The following is a 26,890-nucleotide window of genomic DNA, read 5'->3' on the forward strand; positions in this document are numbered from 1 at the left end:
TTAGGAATTTAGAATCAGTACATCAAACTTTCTCACTTTTTGGTCTAAAATCCCTTTAAGCCTCTATAATTGAGAAATCTATAAACATTCAGCAACCCAAAATTGTTAAAAACTCAAACTTATCAGACCACAAATTTGGAGGAAGAAAATTTTGATTTCTTCTTCACAGCCTCCCAAAATCCATGAATAATACCATATTCATTCATCCTAATGTTAACATACAATTGTAACATCACTATCTGACTTTGCTAAATTTGATAGAGAGACATCCTTTGCACTTTGAGCGTAGCTTTCAATACAAAACAATTGAATTTTACAACTCCTGTTTAATGATTTCATCCAAAGAATTAAGTTACAACAATTGAATCAAACAACGACTACGATACAACATGAACGATACATTCATGGCACAACCAACACAGCAATTACCCCAAAGAAGCAACTCCAAGAATTGTGCTTCTTTGTACACTTACTGACGATGTTGATTGAAACATCACCAATGCTACTGCTTTTCTCTAACTTGGTGTATTAGTATAGTTTGCAGACTTTGCACGTCTAGTGGGGCAAACAGAAGAATATTGACAGAACTTGCATTTCCATCCCTCATCCTTAGGAGTGTAACTTGTTTCTCGCTCTCCTAACCAGAACTCAAGACAACCCTGTATTTGATTCTTGACCCAATCATAGTCGTATGCAAACTCATCTTCACCAAGTAACGAATGATCTTTCTGTAACTCATATCTGACTCAAAAATAGTCATATCAGTATCTTCCCAAAAGTTATTGTGACCAAGCAAATGTAAAAGATCTCGTGTATAAATTTTATACTCACCTCAATAGCAGCTGGTCATGTGTAGAGGGCAGCATGCTACATGTGTTTTTGTAGTATCTCACTATGTCATCAAGGGTCTGCACAACCAAGAGAAATTGTTTACCTATACAAATTACTAATAAACAAAACAAATTTTGTTTATGAAACAAATTTTTCACCTATGTCATCAGTGGTAATTATCTGAAAAATCTATGTCACACAATTTTGTTTATGAACTAATAAACAAAACAATTACTAAAAAAAAGCATCCTTAATATCAAGTGATTGGTTTTTGAAGCAAGTATAGTGATAATGGGAACATCAAACAATAGAAAACCCCGAAAATCCTGATTTCCTAGACTAAATGTATCAAATAATTCAATGGAGAAACTTTACCTCTGCTGGGAACCTTGAGTTAGCAGCCATCTCTCTGATTTCTTCATATAAGATACCATGAGGATTTAAGGAAAAAAAGTGAAAAATTTCTTTGATGGGAATTTATCAGCAACTAAATCATCCCAAATGTACTTGTAGCACATTAATTGAAGCCTGCCATAATAGAGTGTGACTTCATTCTGGTGCATTTCCTCATCAATGGCAACTTGGCAACAAAAAATCAGCCCAAAACAGAAGCTAATAAAGGTGCATACCTTCCATTTCTTCGTTGTGGTTCAACAGTAAGTGTATCTTTCACACGAGTCCTTGTGTCAACTAATATTGGGTTTCGGTTTGTTTCTGTAACAGGCATTCGAATCTCATCAATCACGCCCATCATCCATACCCCTTTTGCAAAACCTATTATGATATCATAAGAAAATATAGCCAATTATTGAAGGAAATGAGGTTAAGGAGATCAATGCTCCGATATCATCAATTCTAAACAGAGAATTGGCTGTAAGAATAAAGCCAAAGAAAGAGTGTGCCTATCTGACGTACCTATATATAAAGGTAGGATGTTTTTCTAAGACTTTCTCAATCATGTTTCATTTTTAGTACTGATGTTTCAGATATCTAGAGCAGTGTCTCATTAGGTCCCAAAAACTACATTGGATCACCATCAGCAACTAGTTGTGCTTATTTCATATTATTTCAATCAAATACATGACAAGCTTCAGTTAAAGGGCACCATAATCTTACAATCCAGGATTCATGCTTACATCCAACCCATACAAAATTTCCAAACAAAGGAACAGAGCTGTAAGCTTAATCCAGACATCACTCCTTACAGATGATATTGATAACCAATTAACTACTTTATGGAACAATAATGATCCATATGATCCATTTATTAATTGATTATAATGCTAAATAAGCCCTAAGAACGCCTCTATCTAACTCATTATGACAAAATTCCCCCCAAAGATAAATTAGTAAATAGAAAGATAAACCTTGGACCTCGCATAGATTGACAGATACAATATCAAGTAGCTCTATGCAGGAGGTTAAAAGCCACCTAAACAATGTATCAGGAGTCAAAGATTGAATCTAGAGACACAGATGAATTAACTTACAGTGGCAGCAAATGGAATTTGCAATTTCCCAGAAGCAGAAATCAAATCCGTACAACTACATCATAAAATACCCAGAAGCAGAAATCATTGAAGAACAAGCAATTTCAAAGCATAAGACCAACCCAGATTTCACAAAATCAAAGCAATCCAGATTTCACATAATCAAAACAACAAATGGAATTTGTAAATGACGAGTGAGAGAGAGACTGACGATTTCTTAGCCTGCTCAAGCGAGCGAGCGTGGCCGATGTAGTAAGTCGAGCGATCAGGACGATCTAGACGAGCATGACGAGTAGGGCGAGCAGGACGAACACGAAGAGCGAGCGAGCAGAGTCCCACTTAATGAAGGAGTTAGTGAAAGCGAGTCCCACTTAATACCATTAAACTTAGTCCTGCCAGCCAACAAACAGAGGATTACACTAAAAACTAGTCCAGTCCAGTCCAGTCCAGGTTAGTGAAGCCAAACAAACGTGCCCTAAGTGTAATACCCTGATAATTTTTAAATACGTGATTTAGTTATTAAATTCAAATTAATTGATAATTATGAAATCCAAATGAATGGAAATGTGAAATCCCGTTTCAAGATTTTATTATTAATTAAGTATTTTATTGTCGTTTCCTGAGTTACGACGTATTTATATTTACAACATATATTTATTTGGTAAATGAAAAAGATAAAAATACGCCTAGTTGGCTAAACAAAATTATACGGGGACGTATTTTATTCTTATATGTTTCGCCATATTTCTTAGCATATTTTGATAGAGGTAGATCCCATGAGCGCGTAGGCGAAAGCTGTTCGCGAATCAGAGTTATAATGAAGGAGAAATTAACAAGCAATGGCAAGGGTAAAATAGTAAAGTTAAGCACATTTTCTAGAAGGCTCCAGAAAATGTGGGAGAAGTTTCCTTTGGAGAGAAGCCACATGTGTGGCTGGCATTGGGGAAGAAAGAAGGAAATGAGAGAAAAGAGGGGTGCTGCCTAATCAAGAGGAGAGAAAATGAGGGAAATGAGATAGGGGGAATGAGCAGCCAACCTGGGTCATCACTTAACCCGTTTCCAAATCGTGACCCGCCCCCAGCGTTGTCCCAGCGATTTGATCATCGCCACCACCACTCCTGAACTTCTCTCATCATCACGAACATCATCCTCCCAAATTTGGCCCGATTTGATTATGATTTCAGGAGAAAAAAGAAATGGATCCGTAAGGGTTCTGAGTTTCCCGACGATGAATTTTTCGTCCCTGGTCACCACCGTGCGCACCACCACCACCAATTGACTCCCCTTGAACCCAGGAGTAAGGACCAAACAATATCTAGGGCGTTGGAGCATCAATGGAGACAAATCGATAACCACCAATTTCTAGGGTTTTCAGCAGATCGAGGGCAGTTTCAGGTGTTTCCTGGCCCAGTTTGACTTTGGCCTAGGTATGAAAATTCTTCCCCTTATTGTGTAGTACAAATCTATGAAGTTTGGTAATTTTTGGAGTTAGTCGGAAAATTGGGTTTCCGTTTGCCGAAAACTGCCACGTGTGATGGCATGTGGCCAGTGGGCTGACTTTGCCATTTTAAGCTAAATTCGATATTCTGATTTCATATTTGATATTCGCTTGATATGATTTGATTGTTTGGATCTAGTATTGAACATATCCACCACTTGCATATTTTTAGTAAACAATTTAAATTTGATGGTGAACTACAAATGGCTTGATCCCAAACGAGAGTGATTTAAGAGTCATTCATCAAATCCTGGGACCCCTTTTCAAGGATGCAGTGCCATCGTCCATCACCAACCTCTTCAAAGACCATTACCTAACACCCTTGCTGCAAAGGTTCGATTGGTCGAAGTGGTGCCTGACGAAGCCTTAAGGTGTCTAACCTTCGACCAATGCGACCTGGGTGGCGTGGGTCGAACGGATGGAAAAATTCTTCGGCAAAGAATGGGAAGCTCTTGGCATCCACGATGCCATTAAACTTTCGACCATGGAGATTGCCATGGAGAAAGAACTCCTTATGGCAACTCTGAGCTTCTAATGCTTGGCCACCAACATCATGATCATTCCCTTCGGCCGTATCACCTCCACCATCACGACATCTCAGCTATCCTTGGGACTTCTCCCTCTGGCATCCCAGTAGATACCGCCATTTTTGGGTGCCCGTCAAATCTCAACCTTAAAACATTATTCGATGAACGGGTCGTCAAGACGCTGAGTCAAGAAGGTCAAGAGCCTTCAAAAAAAGAAGTTCAGAAGTTGCACAAGAACTTCTTCAACTACAACACCCTCATCATCCATTTTGCTGGCTGAGGGGAGGAGAATTTGTCGAATGGAGAGCACGAAGCCTTCCTATTTTATTGGTACAACAAGTTTATATGTTGTACCAAGTCAAATAAGTGCTTGGTTGAAAATATGCTGGTGGCTGAAACCCTGGCTAGTGGTCACTCCTTGGAGCTTAGTCTAGCTATCCTCGCTAACCTTCTGCGCTGTCTAGCCAAAACGACCATCAACAAAATTGACCCACACCAGAACGGACCTCTCTTGGTATTCTAACTCTAGCTGTAAGTCTATTTTTTCCACATTTCGGCCAAAGATCCCCAACTTTCAGTCTACTACAGCGCTCGGTCTTCAGTTGGCATCTCGACTGGCGCCTCAGCACCGGGCCAAAAAAGTCTTCAAATACTTCTTCAGCCTAGATGTCCTCTTAGACGACGAATTTTTGATATTTTGTCGTCAAAAATACCTTTTTCCTATTAGGCTTCCAATATCTACATGGAGTGAAAATGAGGATGCTGGTCTTCATCAAAACTGGGGGTCGTTTGTGATAACACTTGACCTTGCCTTTGGCTGCGACACTCGCCGACCGAGCTGAGAGGTCTATCACCCTCACTTCGCTGCCCGACAGCTCGGCTACCTCAAAGGTTGCCTGGTGCCTTTACTTACTTCCTGCTCCCTCCTAAGCTAAGAATGCCTCTATGGCTCCTCAGAGAAGGAGTGCGGAGATACCGAGAAAAAGTTTTAGGAACAGTGCAAAAACTTTTGTCTCGACGAACTGTTCCTAAATCTCTCGGCACTAACACCTTCGGCGATTGGTGGGAAGGATATACTCATGACTTTTTTGGCACTTCGGTCGAAGACGTCGTTAACAGAAGTTTTGTTATTCTTCAAACATTTACTCGATTTTACTAACTTGACTTCGCTTTCTTAAGCAGTCGAGTACTGAAGCAAGCAGACGTGAAGCAGCTTGAACAACTGAAGATGGATAAGAGGAATCAGCAAGCTGAGGTCACTATAGGCTAGGTGAGGTGGTTGGAGTTGAAGGCCGTTCTTGAATCTCTCATTCCTTCATCACCCTAGAGTTATTTAATTATAAACTGATCGACCAATTCTACTTGTACACCCTTTTGCAAACTTAATGAAATGAACTTTTATTCCCGCATTTCCCATGTGACTAGATAGTATTTCTTTAAAAACTTCCCATTGATTGGCAACTTGTGAATCACACCAGTTCGATCCCTAAGATGGTATGCCCCATTGCCAAGAACTTTATGAATAACGAATGGCCCTTCCCAATTTGGCGACCATTTGCCGAACCTGGGGTCTTTAATTCCTACGGGTAGTATAATTTGCCAAACCAACTCCCCTTCGCCGAACGTTTTTTATTTGACACGTTGATTATAAGCTCGCTCGGTGATCTTCTTTTGTGCCACTAATAAGTTATAAGCATCAATCCAAGCTTTTTCTAAATCTTCTAACTCTTGTCTCATAGCCCGACTGTACTAGGCATTGAACAAACTACTTTGTTCGATTACTCGCAACGAGTTTTTACAGAGCTTAACCGGTAACATTACGTCGTGTCCATAAGTCAACGAGTATGGAGTTGTTCCAGTGGCTGACCGGAGAGAAGTTCGATAGGCATGAATGATGCGAAATATATAAGTCACACAAAGTAAACCCTCTTTTTATCAATTGTAGCAAAGTATGTAAGTAGGGATCGTTCTAAACCGGGGATTAGGAGGGATTGCTAAACACTTGAAAACTGACTTAAAAACGTAAAAACAAAGTTTAAAACACTAAACTAGACTCAAAGAATGCAAAACTAAAATTTAAAACACTAAAACAAACCAAAAGACTCAAAACAGCAACCAAAAGACTCAAAACTGCCTTAAAAACACTTTCTGGGCAGTTTTGAACTCTAACATAAATCTGAACGAAATTGGGTTATAACTTGAATCAAAACACTTAAAAACATAAACTAAAACACTTTCTAACTAATCTAGGACTTCAAAATAAAGAGGAGATTGGTTTTGACGAAATTGCAAATAAAACAAAAACTTTATAATTAAAACAGATTGTAAAACGAATTGGGAGTTTAAATGGATGATTGATTAGTTAGAGGCTCTTTCTCCACACATGACACGTATGCAAACGACTTGATTTCCAATTATTCCTTCATAGAACTATGAACGACATTGCCCCAAATTAGTCGTGACATCACTAGCTAACTCTCAGGTTTTCCTTGTATTATTGGATTGGATGGCATCATTCGACAACCCAAAGCATTCTTCAAAGGTCCCCTACATGACATCATAATAGAGATACGATCAAAGATCATTACGTTCAATGAAAACCATAAGCAATGACAAAACACTTGCAACTATGACATCATGTCACTCATGCTAGGAATTGAACTTAACGCGATTGTGACTATCAACCTTCACTACATATGAATATAAGTTTGTAACGATTATGTGAAACATCCTTATACTCTAGCATCATATTTATGCATGCCAATTAAGTGTCGACCCCTAATTAACAAACACAAATAAGTTATTTATCAAATAGTTAAGCCAATTGCATTCACAATTCAAGAATTCATAATTGGAATTTATCAAATCAAATTGCACACATAGTCATGGCTTTGAAATCACCCCTAACCAATAGGAGTTTAGCCACTCATGTTCATAGCAAAACGAAAGGGAAAGAAATTACACAATGAAATCATAAAACGAATTACACCTAGAATGCACCAACAATGAAGCTTGAACATCCAGGGGTCCTTCCTTCTTCCTTCTTGCTGCAGCACACAAGTGGTTTGGTGATGAGTTTTGGGGGTTATGGATGATGTAGAAGGGTGGAATGGTGTTTAGGATGGATGTATGGTGCGGCTAGGAGTGTTTGGGGTCAGAAACTATGGAGATTGGTCAAGGATGGGTGCAGCAAAGGTGGGTGAATGCTTTCTGGCGTGAATGGGAGTGAATGGATATTTTATGGCTGCAAAAAGGATGCTTATTTAAAGGATTTCAAGAATTAAAGCCCTAGGTTATTTAGGTAATCAGAAATTAAGTCTAAAGCTTCTAGAAATAGGAAACAAAATCAGAAAATTAAAGGAAAGGGCAAGGGATATGCGGCACAGCCTTAAAACACATTAGGAATGTGTTTTAATGCATAGAATCAGGAAAGACTCCTCTCCTTTGCACAGCAAGGAAGGGAAAAGAGCAAGGAAGTGCGGCAAAGGGTGATATTATGCAAGGAATGTGTGTTTGATGTCCTAGAGTGCTTAGGAAGCCTTAAAAGTTGATAACGTTTAGGGACACTTAGGAAAGGTCAAACCAAAGTAGGAAACCTTGGCTTAACTTTCCTACTTCAAGTAGGAATCCTTATTGGAGTAGGAATCCTTCGTTGATTAGGAATCCTAACTTCTTCAAATCTTCAATTACGTCCATTCCTTTTGCTCCAATCATGTGATAATCATTCCAAGCCCGATTTTGCTCCAAAATGCTCCAAAATGCATCTTCTTGCATCCTTTAGCCTTAGAATCTGAAAACACACAAAAGTGACTTTAAACACTAAAATAACTAAAGAAACACAACGTAAAAGCATGAGAACAAGCCAATTAAGTCGCATAAATATGCTCCTATCAATGAACACTTCGTTTAGCTTTAGATGCCACATACCAGGCCTTTCTCTCACCATTTTTTTGAAGAATACCAATCAAAACTTTATTACTTGTTTCGGCCTGCCCGTTTGCCTGCGGGTAATATGGCGTAAACTGTTCAAGTTGAATTTTCAAATTTGCCGTATAACCCTTAAACCTGTCGGATGTGAAGATCATACCATTATCTATTATAATTATTTATGGTATGCTGAATCTAGTCACGATATTTTCTTCTACGAAATTACAAACTTCTTTAGACGTTAACTCGGCATATGACTTCACTTCAACCCATTTGGTGAAGTAGTCCGTTGCGACAAGTATCCATGCATGCTTTGCGAACCCGGAAGATGGCCTAATTTTGCCGATTACATCTATGGCCTATCCTCTGAAAGGCCATGGGTTAGTGACTGAATGTAGTGATTCGGCCAGGACCCTCTGTATAGGACCATGAATTTGGCACTGTACACATCCTCGTGCGAACTCAAAATAATCCTTCAGTATACTTGGCCAAAAATAGATGTGTCGGTGAAGCAACCATTGCATCTTTCAGCCCGACTTATGAGCCCTACAAATTCTTTCATGAACTTCTACGATTGCTTGGCAGCCTCTTGCGATCTGAGGCATAACTGTAATAAACCATCCTCACATTTTCAGTATAATTCAATTTGGTATAATACTTAGTTTGTGGCATGGACCCTTGTTCGTCAGTCGTGTTTTTCGCTAGGGTTATCAATATATCGCATAATCGCCCTTCTCCAATCGTCTGGTAATGCCTCGACAACACAAACCTCAATAGTGTCATTCCGTTCTAACAACAAAGGTAAGGATATGACCCATGCACGGATCATACAATCACGTTGGAGAACTTGTTGATTAATCAAGGCCGAGTGTGCTTGTCATGACACAGGTATTTCTCGACTTAATTTTCCCCCCGTAAATTGTGCTCCGAAGGCTATTTGAGCTAATTCGTCGGCATCGGTGTTATGAACTCGTGAAATGTGTTTGAAAGTAACATGATCGAAAGATTCGACCAAATAACTAGCAACCATATGGTAGGGCGGCAGAGTACAACTCATGCAATGAAAAGTCCCATTGAGTTGATTAATTACAAGTTCAAAGTCACCAAGAACAAGGACGTAAGTCGCCCGCAAATCGTGTATTACACAGAGGCCGATGACAAGGGCTTCATATTCGGCATGATTATTCGTACAATCAAAATCGAGCTTGAGAGAAAAATACCAATGGTTATGAGTGGGGGATTGAATAACAATCCCAACGCCAGCCGAGACTGAAGTACTAGAACCATCAAAGTACATCGTCCAGTAATTATCACGTTTTTGGGTTTTATTATCAATTAAGTATTTTATTATCGTTTCCAGAGTTACGACGTATTTATATATACAACATATATTTATTTGGTAAGTTAAAAAGACAAAAATGCCCCTGGTTGGCTAAACAGAATTATACAGGGACGTATTTTATTCTTATATGTTTCGCCATATTTCTTGTCATATTTTGATAGAGGTAGATCTCATGAGCGCGTAGGCGAAAGCTGTTCGTGAATCAGAGTTATAACAAAGGAGAAATTTACAAGCAAAGGCAAGGGTAAATTGGTAAAATTAAGCACATTTTCTGAAAGGCTCTAGGGAAGAAAGAAGGAAGAAGGAAAGGAGAGAAAGGAATGAGTGCTGCCTAATCAGGAGGAGAGAAAATGAGGGAAATGAGATAGAGGGAATGAGCAGCCAGCCCAGGTTATCACTTAACCCGTTTCCAAATCATGACTCGATTCCAGCGTTGTCCCGGCGATTTGATCATCGCCACCACCACTCCTAAACTTTTCTCATCGTCACGAACATCATCCTCCCAAATTTGGCCCAGTTTCATCACGATTTCAGGAGAAAAGAGAAATGGATTCGTGCGGGTTCTAAGTTTCCCGACAATGAATTCCTCATCTCTGGTCACCACCGTGCCCACCACCACCACCAATTAACTCCCCTTGAACCCAGGAGCAAGGACCAAACAATAGTTGGGGCGTCGGAGCATCAATGGAGACAAATCGACAACCACCAATTTCTAGGGTTTCTGGCAGATCGAGGGCAGTTTCAGGTGTTTCCTGGCCATTTTGGACTTCGGCCTAGGTATGAAAATTCTTCCCCTTATTGTGTAGTACAAATCTGTGAAGTTTGGTAATTTTTAGAGTTAGTCGAAAAATTGGGTTTCCGTTCGCCGAAAATTAGCGCGTGCGGTGGCATGTGGCCAGTGGGCCGACTTTGCCATTTTAAGCTAAATTCGATATTCTGATTTCATAGTTGATATTCGCTTGATGTGATTCAATTGTTTGAATCTAGTATTGAACATATCCGCCACTTGAATATTTTTAGTAAAAAGTTTAAATTTGATGGCAAACTACAAATGGCTTGATCACGTTTGAGGGTACATAGGCAGTCTAACGAGGAGGTTAGATGCAGCCATAAAGTAATCGAAATAAATATTGTGAATGATTGTAATATAAGGAAATTTATTTTGGATAATAGCGTAAAGATTAACCATGACTTTATGTTTGGCCTATCACCATGATTAACTTCCGAATAAAATTTTAAGCCGGTGCATTAAACCTTAGCTTGGTTGATGAAAAAGTGAAAGAAAAACATCGTTTTATTTAGGGTTCTTTAGAAAAAGGCCCTCGAAACTCCTATTTTTCAAACAAAAACCCACATAATATTAAACATCCAAATAAAACCCAATTATTATCACATATTTACAACTTATGCCACAAAACTCTAATTATGTCAATAAATATTATTACTCACCCTAATTATGATTAGCAATTAACCCCATATGGAAATTTTACCTTTCTTGTATGATAAATATTAGGAATATATATATATATATATATATATATTTAGCCATGTTCATAAACAATTATGGGCACATTTTTTGTATGGAAAAAAAAATCCTTTGTACAATTAGTTATTTTGCATCAAATAATAATATTATTTGATAAAAACAACAAAGAATCAATTAATATTCTTTTATGTTGTAGGTAAATTATTTTACCTAGATTATTACATACATTAGGCAAATGGAGGCCAAAATGAGTTAGGGGTGAGGATTGGAGATCAGGAAATACCAAAGAGCGATCGTTTTCACTACTTAGGATCTATCTTGCAAAAGAACGGAGAATTAGATGGAGATCTCAACCATAGAATACAAGCTGGATGGATGAAGTGGAAGAGTGCATCCAGCGTGTTGTGTGACCGCCATATGCCACTGAAGCTCAAGGGAAAATTTTATAGTACGGCAATAAGGCCGGCGATGTTGTATGGCACAGACTGTTGGGCGGTGAAGCATCAACACGTACACAAAATGGGTGTAGCGGAGATGAGGATGCTTCGTTGGATGTGTGGGCACACAAGAAAGGATAAGATTAGGAATGAGGATATCCGAGGTAAAGTAGGAGTAGCCGAAATTGTAGGAAAATTGAGAGAAAATAGGTTACGGAGGTTTGGACATGTGTAAAGAAGGCCTACTGACGCTCCGGTTAGAAGATGGGACTACGGGACAGAGGTTCAGGGCCGAAGGGGTAGAGGAAGACCTAGGAAAACTTTGGAAGAGACTCTAAGAAAAGACTTAGAGTATTTGGATCTAACGGAGGACATGACACAGGACCGAGCACAATGGCATTCTAAGATTCATATAGCCGACCCCACTCAGTGAAGAAGGCTTTGGTGTATTTAACACAATACGTTGAAATGAAGCAAAACTTATTTATTGATATCTCCGATAAGTTACAAATATGTACATATACATGAGTCAAAATAAACAAACAAGAGGGAGCCTTCACAAAGGTTGCTTAGGAGAAGTCTCAGCAGTCGGTAGAGCCCCAGAAAGAGAAGGCACCGGAGGGGGATCATTCGAAGCCTCAGTACTGGACAGAACCCTAGAAGGATGAGGCATCGGAGGTTGATCATTTGGAGCTTCATTACGCGGTACAGCCCCAGAAGACGAAGGCAATAAATGCCTTTGGAACAAACCCACAAACCGCTGATGATCAAGTAAAACCTGACCATTAAATTCCTTCATCTGGTCATGCTTCCTCTTCATGTTTGTAGCATAGTCATGTGCGAGCTGGTGCAACTGTTTATTCTCATGTTTGAGCCCTCTAATCTCCTGTTTGAGACTCATCACTTCAGCCGCCAATGATTCAACTTGGCAGGTTCGAGCAAATAGGCGTTGGGCCATATTAGACACAGAACCTGCACACTGAACACTTAGAGCCAGAGAATCCTTAACAGCCAACTCATCAGACTGTTTGGAAAGTAGTCTGTTATCTTTGGGAGTGAGAAGGTTCCTGGCCACCACCGCAGCAGTCATATCATTCTTCATCACGGAATCCTCAACGGTAAGAGGACCAGTAGGGGATAAGAATGATGGGTGCCATATATTGTCTGGAAAAGGCGTGGCTGCCTCTTCAACAAGGTTCAAGTCAAAACGACGGTCGGAGGGGCCAGACATTATCAAAGGTGTTGAAGAGAGAAGAGGTCGGACAAATCAAGATCTTAGAAATGCAAGAAGGGAGCTTCTACTGGTGAAGATTCAAGTGTGCTTTGGAACTTAATGCCAGCCTCTATAAAAATCTGCACTCGATGGAGCTTCAGAAATCGAAGAGGCGCCTGCCCAGAAATCGAATAGGCGTTTGCTTTCTCAAAAGCTGGGCTGCTCAGAGACCACGAGGGTCGATCTCAGAAATCGAAGAGGCGTTTGCTTTCTCAAAAGTTGGGCTACTCAAAGACCACGAAGGTCGAGCTCAGAAATCGAAAAGGCACTTGCTTTCTCAAAAGCTGGGCTGCTCAGATACCACGAGGGCCGATCTCAGAAATCGAAGAGGCAATGCTTTTTTCAGCCATGTCAGCACCTGTCACATGCACACTCAGCTTTGCTGAAATTACGGGCATTCTGTTGAAGATTTCTGGTGAAGTAGAAAGCATGTGAATCTTACTGTTCAATCATCCACTTTCCACACGCACCATCAGCTCATGGGTACCACAGATAACTTTGCCAAAGTTCTCTGACAAAGTTTAGACACGTGAAGGTTGTAGCTCCCACTACATCGCTATGACTAAGAAGGGTAAAAGAATAGCAATGAAACAGCACTAACAAAGTTTAGACACATAAATTTTGAAGGTCTAGCTACCATATTATTACCCACAAGGGTAAAGGAACAGCACCACTGCTGGATAATTGGAAAGTCCCTGTGTGTCAACCTCTGTGCTCCGTGGCAAGGTAGACTAGCAAACATGCCCAACCTTTACTCACATTCGAGAAAACACTCCCAACAAGATTGCTTGCTCCAAAATCGAAGAGGCACCGTCCTCCGAATCTCGAGAGCCAGACTCCCAACATGATTACTTTCTCAAAAATCAAAGAGACACCGCTCTCCGAATCTCGAGAGCCAGACTCCCAGCAGGATTGCTTTCTAAAAAATCGAAGAGGCACCATTCTCCGAATCATGAAAGCCAGATCCTCGACACGATTTCTTGTTCGAAAACCGAAGAGGCACCACTTTCTCAACTTCGAAAGCCAGATCTCCTTGGATAAAGCTTGTCTGTAATCTTCACACGTAACATCAGCTTTCCAGATATCACAGACCACTTTTTCAAAGTGCTCTGACACACGTGAAGCTGGCAGCTCCCACAACCGTGCTATGACCAAGCAGGGTAAAGGAATAACATTACTACTTGTTGTTAGGGAAACTCCTATATATGTCGACCTCCATCCTCAACGGACAGGCAGACCTGCAAAAATGCTCAACCCTTCCTCATATCTGAGAGGGCACTCCCAACGAAACCTCTCGAAATACTCAGCTTTCTTTCCCCCCGATAATACCTCTGCAAATAAGCTACACCAGAGCAAGAATATCTCATATCATCAGGGTTAAAAGCAAGAGTATCCCATATCATGCTTTTTCCCTGTCTTTTCCTTTGGCCTTGTTCTTACCTGCAAGACAAGGAGAAAGAGAGCAATTAGTCAGCACTTGGAATCAAGCTTCCAGTCAGGAACTAACTGCCTGGAACCCCTTACCTGATTAATTACCTGGCATTACTCTCGAGCACTCATCTTCAACATCTTATGCTTCCAGAGAAGATACCACATCTGCTTGAGGAACAGATAGGGAAAGTGACAAGGATACAAGGAAGCATGTGGAGACAAGCGTAATAGAACACGTGCCGATACATCCACTACTTTGTCAACAGCAAAAGTATCCCATATCAGCATGGTCGAATGTACTCTAGATTTGATGGACTTGTTTTGACCCTCAAATTCTTCAGTCGGCCTTATACTCTGGAGGAAACCAGAAAATCCTCCAGCCCAGTTCAAGAATAAGCCTGTGGAAAGTTACTTCTTCAAAAGCAACAGTATCTCATATCATTTATTCTCCTTTTCTTCTCTTTATCCTTCATGCTGCCTGCAAGATAGGGAGAATGAGAACAATCAGCCGGAACTCGAAATTAAACTTCTAATCTGGGACTGATTGCTTGGAGCTCTGATTGCTTACCTTGTCTGTCACCTCTTTCAGCAGATCCTCTAGCTCGGCGACTTGGGGGACTCCTACTACATGGTTTGTATCGCGCTTGACCAAGCCTGAAACTACAAGTAAGCTTCAAGTGAAATTGATACATTACCTTGTGCATCTCCACCAGTTAAAGATACCACCCCTGGATGGAGGAAGAGTACTTCCAGAGAAGATGCCACATCTACCTATGAGACAGATAAGGCAAGTGAAGACGAGAGCTTGAACCTATGTCATTTGTACTAAATCATTCACTTGTACTCACTAAATGAGAGCTTGAACCTATGTACTTGTGTAAACCCTTCACAATTAATAAGAACTCCTCTACTCCGTGGACGTAGCCAATCTGGGTGAACCACGTACATCTTGTGTTTGCTTTCCTGTCTCTATCCATTTACGTATTTATCCACAATAATGACCAGAGCAATCTAGCGAAGATCACAAACTTAATACTTTCTGTTGTACCAAAGTTCCCACTGACTGTGTGCATCAACAATCCTGAAGTCCTTACCTTTTTGCGTTGGTAATGGATGAGTTAACAGGACATATTCAAGATGATATTCCTTGGTGTATGCTTTTCGCAAACGATATAGTGTTGATAGATGAAACTCAGGAGGGGTAAATGCAAAGCTTAACCTTTGGAGAGAATTGTTGGAATCTAAAGGTCTTCGCCTAAGCCGATCAAAGACAGAATATATGGAGTGCAAGTTTAGTGCAAATGGAAGCCAAAATGAGTTAGGGGTGAGGATCGGAGATCAGGAAATACCAAGGAGTGACTGTTTTCGCTACCTAGGATCTATCTTGCAAAAGAATGGAGAATTAAATGGAGATCTCAACCATAGAATACAAGCTGGATGGATGAAGTGCAAGAGTGCATCCGGCGTGTTGTGTGACCGTCTTAGGCCACTAAAGCTCAAGGGAAAATTTTATAGGACGGCAATAAGGCCGGCGATGCTGTATGGCACAGAATGTTGGGCGGTGAAGCATCAACACGTACATAAAATGGGTTTGGACATGTGCAAAGAAGGCCTACTAACGCTCCGGTTCGAAGATGTGACTACGGGATAGAGGTTCAGGGCCGAAGGGGTAAAGGAAGACCTAGGAAAACTTTGGAAGAGACCTTAAGAAAAGACGTACTTGGATCTAACGGAGGACATGACACAAAACCGAGCGCAATGGCGTTCTAGGATTCATATAGCCGACCCCACTTAGTGGGAAAAGGCTTTGTTGTTGTTGTTGTTGTTGTTGTATTACATACATTAGGCATTTTTTTGTTTGTTATCATATATGCTTGTTAAAAATAATTTATCTATATTTATATGTAAAATATAAGAAAATTAATTTTGAATCAAATAGCATTTATTTTGTAGGAAAATTAAAACAGTAGTTCCATTATTTTGGTAAAGTTAAATAGTGCCTAAATTATTTCGTAAAAATTAAACCAAGACAAATTATCTCCATTAAAATAAAACAGTACATATTCGACAAAAAAAAATAAATAATAAAACAGTAGATACATTATTTTCTTATAAGATTAAACAATAGGTAAATTATATTGTAGGTACATTATGTTTGTAATATAAAAAAAAATTGAAATTCATAAACAAAAAGTAGTAGATATTTTATTTTTTTAATCAAATTTCCTTTATTTGTAGGTGAATTATTTTCATGTATTATTGTCACAACCCGTCCCGGAAATGTACATTATTTTGTTATCATTGATGTGAAAATACTAAAATGCCCTTGAGCGTTTGTGGCATTGTGGGACTATGTGTGGTTGAGGACCAATGTATTAAATTCCTATTATTTTGAAACCAATTGGAAGTAAGGAAAATGGGTTGTTTTGATTGGTGACCCAAAAATCTGGACCACATATCCTGTCTCTCTCTCACTCTCCCGTGCTCTCTCTTCTCTCTCTCTCGGTTTCACTCTCTCTCCTTCGAAATGGTACGGACAAGCACCCAAGACCCTTGAAACTTCACGGATCGTGGCCAAAATTAGTACCATTGGGTTTGTGAGGACCATACGAGTTCAAAGGTACCTATTTCAGGTAAGAACCCGTTCAATATCACATTAAAAAATTCAAGCTCCGAGTTGAGCACTACTCACGAACTTTTAAATGGTTATGTTTTAGGACAATCCAAGCTCATAGCGAGCTTAGTGAGGTCCCAAGGAAGCTCGGAGTGCTTCGTTTGAAGGTTTTGGACGTCTGGATCGTGTGGACGAAGTTTGGCCGATTTTCTTGGAATTCTCTGGTGAGATCCTGTGACTTTTAGAGCTTTAAATTAGTATGATCGTGTTCTACAAGTTAAGAGCTTCATTTTGGTATAAATTGCATGAAAAATGGTGCAAAAACGAGTGAGAAAAAGGCAGTTGCAGGTCTACCCAGAATCCGGCACCGGCGACACTATTCCGACGTCTGGAGGTTTAAGAAGATGCGCGTGTTGGGCATGTGAGGCCGTGCCCTCCCCGGCGCGTGGGGGTGCGTGAGCCACCTAAAAATTTATCTAAAAATATCACGATGTTCGTGAGGTTGTGTACGTTACTATGGTATATTCATATACCCATTTTGAGCAATGTATAAGAATTTATTAGCTAGTTTTGTATATGTGCTTTAAAATAATGTTTTTATAGTTAATTCGCATATAGGTGAGGCCTATCCCGAGGACGAGCATATCCACGGGCGACTCGGGGGCTACGACCCTTCGACATACCAGTGAGTGGGCTTTTGTTTTCAATATATATCTATATACTTGATATATATTTCCAGAAATGCATTTTTAGTAAAGTATGCTTTGAATTAATATGCCAATTTCTTTTGTATTCTGAATATGCATTTCATGGTTGCATATATATATATATATATATATATATATATATATATATATAAATGTGGTGCTGTGGAGGCACATGTAAGTGTAGGTAAGTTATGTTTAGTTATGTGAGTCATCGATGATGTGATATGTGATTGATTGATGTGGAGCTCATAAAACTGCACCTAGAGTGATTGTGATTTAGCCAGAGATATGAAGTACAGACCTGTTTATTTACGTCACCTCCCGTACTATATGCTCGTATTGGATCCAACTTAAGTGCACAGCCTTGTTGTACAGACTTTATTTATGGTTCTGACTCGTAGGTGACTAGCGATTCATCGCCCGGCTATTATGAGATAATTATATTTCACCAAATCTTGTCGTACATACCCTCTTTTTTGGTTTCGACTTATGTGCAGTATATTGCCGTATAGGTCATTGTAGTGACTCCGCCCAGATTGACTTTTGAGCTATGAATTCAACCGTACAAACTACCTCAGGGGTTCCGGCTAACATATCATATTTCTATGAAATCCTTCTTACCCTGGATTGTTTACTTTGTTATATTTTTGCATGGCATACATATGAATATGATTATGTGAAACATGAATTGAGTTGATATATTTCATATCTAATTATGTATATGCTTATATCTTGATTATGGGAAAATTATACATGTTTTACAGCGAAGGGTTAGTATATTGATAAATGAAATGATTTTGTAAAACATTTGATTTTGCCCACTCACATTTTCTGTTTTGCGCCCCTCCAGGTTCTAAGTAAACTTGTTGTTGGTGGCTCAGGATTGTCAGCTGTTCTGACTTATCTAAATAATAGTACGACATTCCTGGTACTGTGTAACTGGTACTTGTCCTATGGACTGCACCTAGACTTTATGCTCTGATTAGGAGTGTTTACTGTTGTAACTAACTCCTATCACTTTCTGTTTAGTAATTCACTCTAGTAATCTGGTTTTTTTTTAATTATTCGTATAGTTGCTATCTTTATCACTTCCGCACTGTGCACATGGCTACGTCACCCCTCATGTGACGGCCAGCATACCTTGACCTCGGTCGGGGTGTGTCAGTTTGGTATCAAAGCTAGGTTTCGCAATCCTGTATATTTCTTGAATGTTCTAATCCTTGTGATGTCTTATGTCAAAACTATGCCGCCTCGTAGAGAGCCCCGTCAACCAGCTGAATCTAGTTTCCCTGATATTGCTCAATTAGGGGAAGCTATAGTTTCTGCCATTCAGTCAGCATTCCGTACTCCCCAGATGACACCTCTTGAGACAGTCCATAATTTGAAGGTGACTCACTTCATAGGTAATGGAGGTCATGAGGGGGCGGAAAAATGGTTGAATCATGTGGAGAAGACATTTCAAGTGATGCAGAGTCAGGGGAATCTTCCTCCTGATAGGTGGGTCGAGATGACTACCTGGTTTTTAGGAGAACAGCCTACATCCTGGTGAAGACAGGAGTCTTACGAGATGATCCCAGAAGAGATTATAGACTGGGGAGTGTTTAAGGAGCGGTTTCGGAAAAGGTTCATTCCTCATGCGTATATCGATCTTAAGAAACAGGAGTTTACTCATCTAAGGCAAGGAAATATGTCTGCTAATGAGTATTACAGGATGTTTACTGATCTGTCGAGATATGATCTGGAGGTTGCTGCTAATCCGGTAAAAATGTTTCCCCGTTTCAGTTTAGGTACTAAGAAGAAATGGCGTCCCATATCAACATCGACTCACTATGCCTCTTACCAGGAGTTTTATGAGATTCTACTAAGGATTGAGGCCTTAGAGAGCATGCCTAGTGAAAGTGAGGATGAGGAAGGAAAGAATGGGGACCAGAGACGAGATGACAAAGGAAAAAGGGCAAGCATTTCAGGGACCCCGCAAGACCCAGAACTTTAAGAGGAGTAGTGGCAGTTCCAGCTCTTCTAGTGGAGGATTGAGACTAATATGCAGAGGAAAGGTGGCAGGTTTACTGAAGGCCCTAGGTTCCAGAGGCAGAGAGATTATGGTGGTTTAAGTGGACCTGGTACTCCCTTATGTCGCAGGTGTAATAATCGGCATTTTAGAAAGTGTAGGAGGGGCAGTAATGGATGTTTTACTTGTGGACAGATGGGTCATAGGGCTGCTCAATGCCCTCAGAGTCAGCAGAGACCCCAGCAGCTTTCTTTCCCATCACCTGTACCTACCCAGTACGCTTCAGGATCTGGTGGTTATACTCAGACGAGACGAGGAGGTGCTTACCACTACCAGGGCAACGCCGCTCCTTACACCTCAAGACAGCAGCAGCAGTATTCTCAGGATCCTCAGTACCTGAGTGGGTACCCTCAGTACCAGGGAGGATCTATGTCTTATCAGCCTCATTCAGCCGAAAGATCTCAGTGGTATCAAAGGGGACAGCCCCAGCAAGGAGAGATTGCTATTAGTAGTGCAGGATCTTCGAGGCAGTCGAGTCAACAGAGGCAGGGACATCGTGTTCACACCAACAGAGGTCACGGTGGACGACAGCAGAACCATGCACGTATCCATAACATGTCACTGCAAGATGCCCAGAATAATCTAGATTTAATCATGGGTACGTTAAATATTCTTGGTCATTTTGCTAGAGTGTTGATTTAATCATGGGTACGTTAATCATGGGTACGTTAAATATTCTTGGTTATTTCTCATACATTTGCTCAAATGACGCAACCTCATCCTACACCTCTAGGGTATAATTTAGAATTTTCTATGCCTAAAGGGGATAACTGTTTTGTGGATCGAGTATATCCAAGATGTCCAGTGATAGTAGAGGGTATTATTATGTCGGCTAATCTTATATCGTTGGATATTATGGATTTTGATGTGATTTTGGGCACTGATTAGTTGCACTATAATAGTACCAAGATAGATTATTATGGGAAGACAGTCACATTTCATTGTCCTAGATTGCCTGAAGTTACATTTGTAGGAGAGCCTAGTGGGGTGAGGCATGGGACTATTTCAGCCATGAAAGCAAAGAGATTGTTGTCGAAAGGTTGTCAGGGATATTTGGCTCATGTGGTGTTAAATGATGATGCCCCTAGTAGTGTGAAGGATGTTCGTATGGTCAGATATTTTCCAGATGTTTTCCCTGAGGATTTGCCTGGATTGCCGCCAGATAGAATGGTGGAGTTTGTTATTGATCTGCTTCCAGGTATGAATCATATATCTTTGACTCCTTACAGAATGGCTTCTGCTAAATTAAGAGAATTAAAAGTGCAGTTGTAAGAGTTAGTGGATAAAGGTTTCATTCAACCTAGTACTTCACCTTAGGGAACCCTAGTCTTATATGTGAGGAAGAAAGATGGAACTTTGAGGCTCTGCATTGATTACAGGCAATTGAATCAGGTAACCATTAAGAACCGTTATCCATTGCCTAGTATAGATGATTTATTTGATCAACTCAGAGGTGTCTGCATATTTTCTAAGATTGACTTGAGGTCAGGATACTATCAATTGAAGATTAAAAAGGAAAATGTCCCTAAAACCGCATTCAGGACTCGATATGGTCATTATGAGTTTCTTGCGATGCCATTCGGGTTAACTAATACACCAGCAGCTTTTATGGATTTGATGAATCGAGTATTCTAGCCATATTTGGACAAGTTTGTTATTATCTTCATTGACGATATCCTGGTATACTCTAAGTTTAAGGCTGAGCATGCTAAACATCTGAAATTGGTGTTGAGCAGTTTGAGGGAACACCAACTATATGCTAACTTTAGCAAATGTGAATTTTGGTTGAAGCAAATGGCATTTTTGGGACATGTCATTTCTGCTCAAGGCATTCAAGTGGATTCTCATAAAGTAGCAGTTGTGGAGATTTGGGAGCAACCTCGAACCGTCACTAAGGTACGGAGTTTTCTTGGCTTAGCAGGCTATTATAGACGGTTTGTTAAGGATTTTTCAGTGATTGCTTTGCCATTGACGAGGTTGATGCGCAAGGAGGTTAAGTTTGAGTGGGATAATAAATGTGAACAAAGTTTCCAGCAATTAAAGTATTATCTCACTCATGCTCATGTTCTAGCGCTTCCAGATGATAGCGGTAATTATGAGGTTTATAATGATGCTTCTTTGAATGGTTTGGGTTGTGTATTAATGCAACATGGTAAGGTAATTGCTTATGCTTCGAGACAGTTGAAACCTCATGAGAAGAATTACCCTACACATGATTTAGAGTTAGCAGCTATCATCTTTGCTTTGAAGATTTGGAGACATTATCTTTATGGTGAGAAATGTAAAATCTTCACAGATCATAAGAGTCTCTAGTATCTGTTTACCCAGAAAGACCTTCATCTTTGGCAACGGAGGTGGATTGAGTTGCTTTGTGACTCTGATTGCACGATTGAGTATCATCCTAGTCGTGTAAATGCAGTGGCGGATGCACTGAGTAGAAAGACTCCAACCAGACTTAATGCCATTTATGATTGTCATGTTTCTTTTCTAGCAGATTTATGGCCCACTGGAGTGGAGCTAGGAGTGGAAGATCAAGGAGAGGCCTTGCTTGCTAATTTCCAGGTTAGGCCAGTTTTAATTGATCGTGTGCTTGAGACTCAAATGATTGATGAGAAGACTCAGGAAATAATTCAAGTAAGAAGCCAAGGAAAAAAGAAAGATTTTGAGATTCGAGAAACTGATGGCATGCTTATGTAGGAAAGTATGATGTATATGTCGAATAATGCATAATTAAAGAAAGAAATTTTGGAGGAAGCACATATTTAGGCATATGCGATGCATCCTATAGGCACTAAGATGTATCATACCATTAGACCATTTTATTATTGGCCAGGTATGAAAAGAGAAATTGCCGAATATGTGAGTAGGTGTGCCATTTGCCAACAGGTTAAAGCTGAAAGAAAGAAGCCATTTGGGTTGATGCAACCACTTCCCGTTCCACAGTGGAAATGGGAAAATATTACTATGGATTTTGTGTACAAGCTTCCTCGTACACAAAATGGTTATGACGGCATTTGGGTGGTAGTTGATCGGCTTACGAAGTCAACACATTTTATTCCAGTGAGGGAGAAGTATTCGTTAAGCTGATTAGCTAAGTTATTTATATCACAGATTGTGAAGTATCATGGTGTGCCAGTTAATATTCTCGAATCGGGATCCCAGATTTACTTCCAAGTTCTGGATAGCATTCCAGGAAGCTCTTGGTACGAGATTGCTTTATAGTACGGCATATCACCCTCAGACAGATGGACAATCTAAGAGGACCATTCAGACATTAAAGGATATGTTGAGATCTTCTGTGCTACAGTTTGGAGATAGTTGGCATGATTGTTTGGATTTGATGGAGTTCACCTACAACAACAGTTATCATTCTAGCATTGGTATGGCACCATTTGAGGCACTTTATTGGAAATCTTGCTGTACGCCTCTATGTTAGTCAGAGGTTGGCAAAAGAGTTTTAGTGGGCCCTGAGATTGTGAATGTGACTACTCAAAATGTTCAAGTAATTAAGTCTAACTTGAAAGCGGCCCAAGATCGACAAAAGAGCTTAGCAGACAAACATGCCACTGATCGAAAGTATGATGTAGGTGATTGGGCATTTCTGAAGTTATCACCTTGGAAAGGTGTTGTACGATTTGGAAAGAAAGGAAAGTTGAGTCCTAGGTACATTGGACCATATATGATCACCGAGTGAGTCGGTAAGGTTGCTTACAGGCTTGAGTTGCCTCCAGAGTTGTCCAAGGTACACGATGTGTTTCATGTTTCGATGCTTCAACATTATGTTTCAGATCCTTCGACATTATGTTTCAGATCCTTCACATGTGATTCCTCCTCAACCTTTGGAAATCGATTCAGACTTGACTTATGATGAGGAGTCAGTGACTCTGTTAGATTGGAAGGATAAAGAACTAAGAAACAAGAACGTACGCTTGGTGAAAGTTTTATGGAGAAATCATTCAGTGGAAGAAGCTACTTGGAAGACAGAGGATCGGATGAGGGAGATGTATTCACGATTGTTTTATGATTATTAGTGGATGTATTTGTTATGTCTAATTTCGAGGAAAAATTTTTATAAGTTGGGGAGATTGTCATAACCCATCCTGGAAATGTACATTATTTTGTTATCGTTGATGTGAAAAGACTAAAATGCCTCGGAGCGTTTGTGGCATTGTGGGACTATGTGTGGTTGAGGACCAATGTGTTAAGTTCCTATTATTTTGGAACCAATTGGAAGTAAGGAAAATGGGTTGTTTTGATTGGTGACCCAAAAATCTGGACCATACATCCTGTCTCTCTCTCACTCTCCCGTGCTCTCTCTTCTCTCTTTCTCGGTTTCACTATCTCTCATTCGAAATGGTACTGACAGGCACCTAAGACCCTTGAAACTTCACAAATCGTGGCCAAAATTAGTACCATTGTGTTCATGAGGACCATACGAGTTCAAAGGTACCCATTTCAAGTAAGAACTCGTTCGATATCACGTTAAAAATTCAAGCTCCGAGTTGAGCACTATTCATGAACTTTTAAATGGTTATGTTTTAGGACAATCCAAGCTCATAGCGAGCTTAGTGAGGTCCCGAGGAAGCTCGGAGTGCTTTGTTTGAAGGTTTTGGACGTCTGGATCGTGTGGACGCAGTTTGGCCGATTTTCTTGGAATTCTCTGGTGAGATCCCGTGACTTTTAGAGCTTTAAATTAGTATGATCGTGTTCTACAAGTTAAGAGCTTCATTTTGGTATAAATTGCATGAAAAATGGTGCAAAAACGAGTGAGAAAAAAGCAGTTGCAGGTCTGCCCAGAATCCGATACTGGTGACACTATTTCGGCGTCTAGAGGTTGAAGATGATGCGCGTGTTAGGCGCATGAGGCCGTGCCCTCCCCAGTGCGTAGGGGCGCGTTAGCCACCTAAAATTTTATCTAAAAATATCACAATGTTTGTGAGGTTATGTAGGTCACTATGGTAAATTCATATACCCATTTTGAGCAATGTATGAGAAGTTATTGGCTAGTTTTGTATATGTGCTTTAAAATAATGTTTTTATAGTTAATTCGCATATAGGTCCTATCCCGAGGACGAGCGTATCCACGGACAACTCGGGGATTAGGACCCTTCAACATACCAGTGAGTGGGCTTTTGTTTTCAGTATATATCTATATACTTGATATATTTCTCAAAAATGCATTTTTAGTAAAGTATGCTTTGAATTAATATGCCAATTTCTTTTATATTCTGAATATGCATTTCATGGTTGCATATATATATATAAATGTGGTGCTGTGGAGGCACAAGTAAGTATAGGTAAGTTATGTTTGGTTATGTGAGTCATCGATGATGTGATATGTGATTTATTGATGTTGAGTTCATAAAACTGCACCTAGGGTGATTGTGATTTAGCCAGAGATATGAAGTACAGGCTTGTTTATTTACGTCACCTCCCGCACTATATGCTCATATTGGATCCAACTTAAGTGCATAGCCTTATCGTACAGACCTTATTTATGGTTCCGACTCGTAGGTGACTAGCAATTTATCGCCCGGCTATTATGAGAGAATAGAATTGAGCATAATTATATTTCACCTAATCTTGTCGTACATACCCTCTTTAGTGGTTCCGACTTATGTGCAGTATATTGTCGTATAGGTCATTGTAGTGACTCCGGCCAGATTGACTTTTGAGCTATGAATTCAACCGTACAGACTACCTCAGGGGTTCCGGCTAACATATCATATTTCTATGAAATCATTCTTACCTGGATTGTTTACTTTGTTATATTTTGGTATGGCATACATATGAATATGATTATGTGAAGCATGAATTGAGTTGATGTATTTCATATCTAATTATGTATATGCTTATACCTTGATTCTGGGAAAATTATACATGTTTTACAGTGAGGGGTTAGTATATTGATAAATGAAATGATTTTGTAAAACATTTGTTTTTGCCCACTCACGTTTTCTGTTTTGCGCCCCTCCAGGTTCTAAGTAAGCTTGTTGTTAGTGGCTCGGGATTGTCGACTGTTTTGACTTATCTAAATAATAGTAGGACATTTCTGGTACTGTGTAACTAGTACTTGTCCTATTGGACTACACCTATACTTTATGCTCTGATTGTGAGTGTTTACTGTTATAACTAACTCCTATCATTTTCTGTTTAGTAATGCACTCTAGTATCTGGTTTTTTTTTAATTATTCGTATAGTTGCTATCTTTATCGCTTCCACACTGTGCACACGGCTACATCACCCTCACGTGACGGCCAGCATGCCTTGACCTCGGTCGGGGTGTGTCAATTATTATGTATATTGGGCACATTTTACTACTAATATATATGTGTGCAATAATTTACCTATATTATTATATAAAATATGGATGAATTTATTTTGAATCAAATAACATTTTTTATTTTATAAATTTTTTTTTTTTAGTTGAAACGATAGCAATTTTATTAATGTCAAGAAGACAACATACAATCATCCAAGAGGGTACCCTGGAGTAAATTATTTTGCATGTATCATTACATATACAGGGCAAATTTATTACTAATACACATGTCCAAATAATTTACCTATATTTTTTAAATATAGGTAAAAAAATTTATAGTGCTCTTTCAGATTTTCATTTGGTAAGAAAATGACAAGATTAAATTAAAATTGTCTAATTTTATGAAAATTTTAAAAACAATTACGAAATCTTAAGGAAAGTGTAACATTATTAGTTCTTTTTTGCCTTAACATACAATTTGTTTTGATATATTAATGCAATGATTTTAAACATTAAAACATTTTTTTCATTAATCTCTCCCTTCAAATCTGCATAGAATTAAATGTCTACATCAAAACTGTAATTAGGGGTATTTTAGGCATCTGAAAAATGCAAAATGTGTAAAGGCAAATAAAATTAATGAATCTGCTTATGTGGAGCCTAGTCATTGGGTTTTATTCAAATAAAAAGACTATGTCGGGTTTTATGTAAAGAAACTTGAGTTTCAGGGGCTAAAGTTATATTTTCAGTTTTATTTATGTTAATTAAGCAGCCACTAGTTTCGCCTGATGAATTGTTTGAAACTTTGAATTCTTCAATTGCACTGTATGTATTGAGACTGAAACTTTGAATTCTTCAATTGCACTGTATGTATTGAGACTGAAACTTTGAATTCTTTCATGCTTTTCTTTTTCACAAAGCATGAAAGACTTTTAGCAACCTTTGTTTTTTCTGTATAAAAAGAATACAAAGACTTTAGTATGTTGCCAACCTAGTT

At 39.5% G+C, this 26,890-nt stretch overlaps 2 protein-coding genes across 5 annotated transcripts in view; both read right to left on the reverse strand.

Annotated features, from left to right (window-relative positions):
• LOC126593026 (uncharacterized) overlaps positions 1 to 26,890 on the reverse strand; it is a 103,646-nt gene that overhangs the window by 55,824 nt on the left and 20,932 nt on the right. The window contains exon 2 of the mRNA XM_050258871.1: positions 11,408 to 12,510. Within this exon, the coding sequence (XP_050114828.1) occupies positions 12,095 to 12,510 (416 nt within the window). The 3' untranslated portion in view covers positions 11,408 to 12,094. The remainder of the gene's footprint in view (positions 1 to 11,407; positions 12,511 to 26,890) is intronic.
• LOC126593028 (exonuclease V, chloroplastic-like) lies at positions 180 to 2,665 on the reverse strand. Of its 4 annotated transcripts, XM_050258875.1 has the most exons (6): positions 2,533 to 2,665; positions 2,322 to 2,376; positions 1,461 to 1,605; positions 1,207 to 1,359; positions 832 to 908; positions 180 to 741 (listed from the first exon to the last, which is right to left on the reverse strand). In XM_050258875.1, exons 4-6 carry the CDS (start codon positions 1,234 to 1,236, stop codon positions 516 to 518), a joined length of 333 nt encoding a protein of 110 aa, XP_050114832.1. In that variant the 5' UTR covers positions 1,237 to 1,359; positions 1,461 to 1,605; positions 2,322 to 2,376; positions 2,533 to 2,665; the 3' UTR covers positions 180 to 515. The 4 variants fall into 4 exon arrangements, with proteins under 4 accessions (XP_050114832.1, XP_050114831.1, XP_050114833.1 ...); XM_050258874.1 differs by having other exon boundaries at positions 1,747 to 2,665; XM_050258876.1 differs by lacking the exon at positions 2,322 to 2,376 and having other exon boundaries at positions 2,533 to 2,662.

The sequence above is a fragment of the Malus sylvestris genome, chromosome 12 (genome assembly GCF_916048215.2).
Source record: "Malus sylvestris chromosome 12, drMalSylv7.2, whole genome shotgun sequence".
Taxonomy (NCBI): domain Eukaryota; kingdom Viridiplantae; phylum Streptophyta; class Magnoliopsida; order Rosales; family Rosaceae; genus Malus; species Malus sylvestris.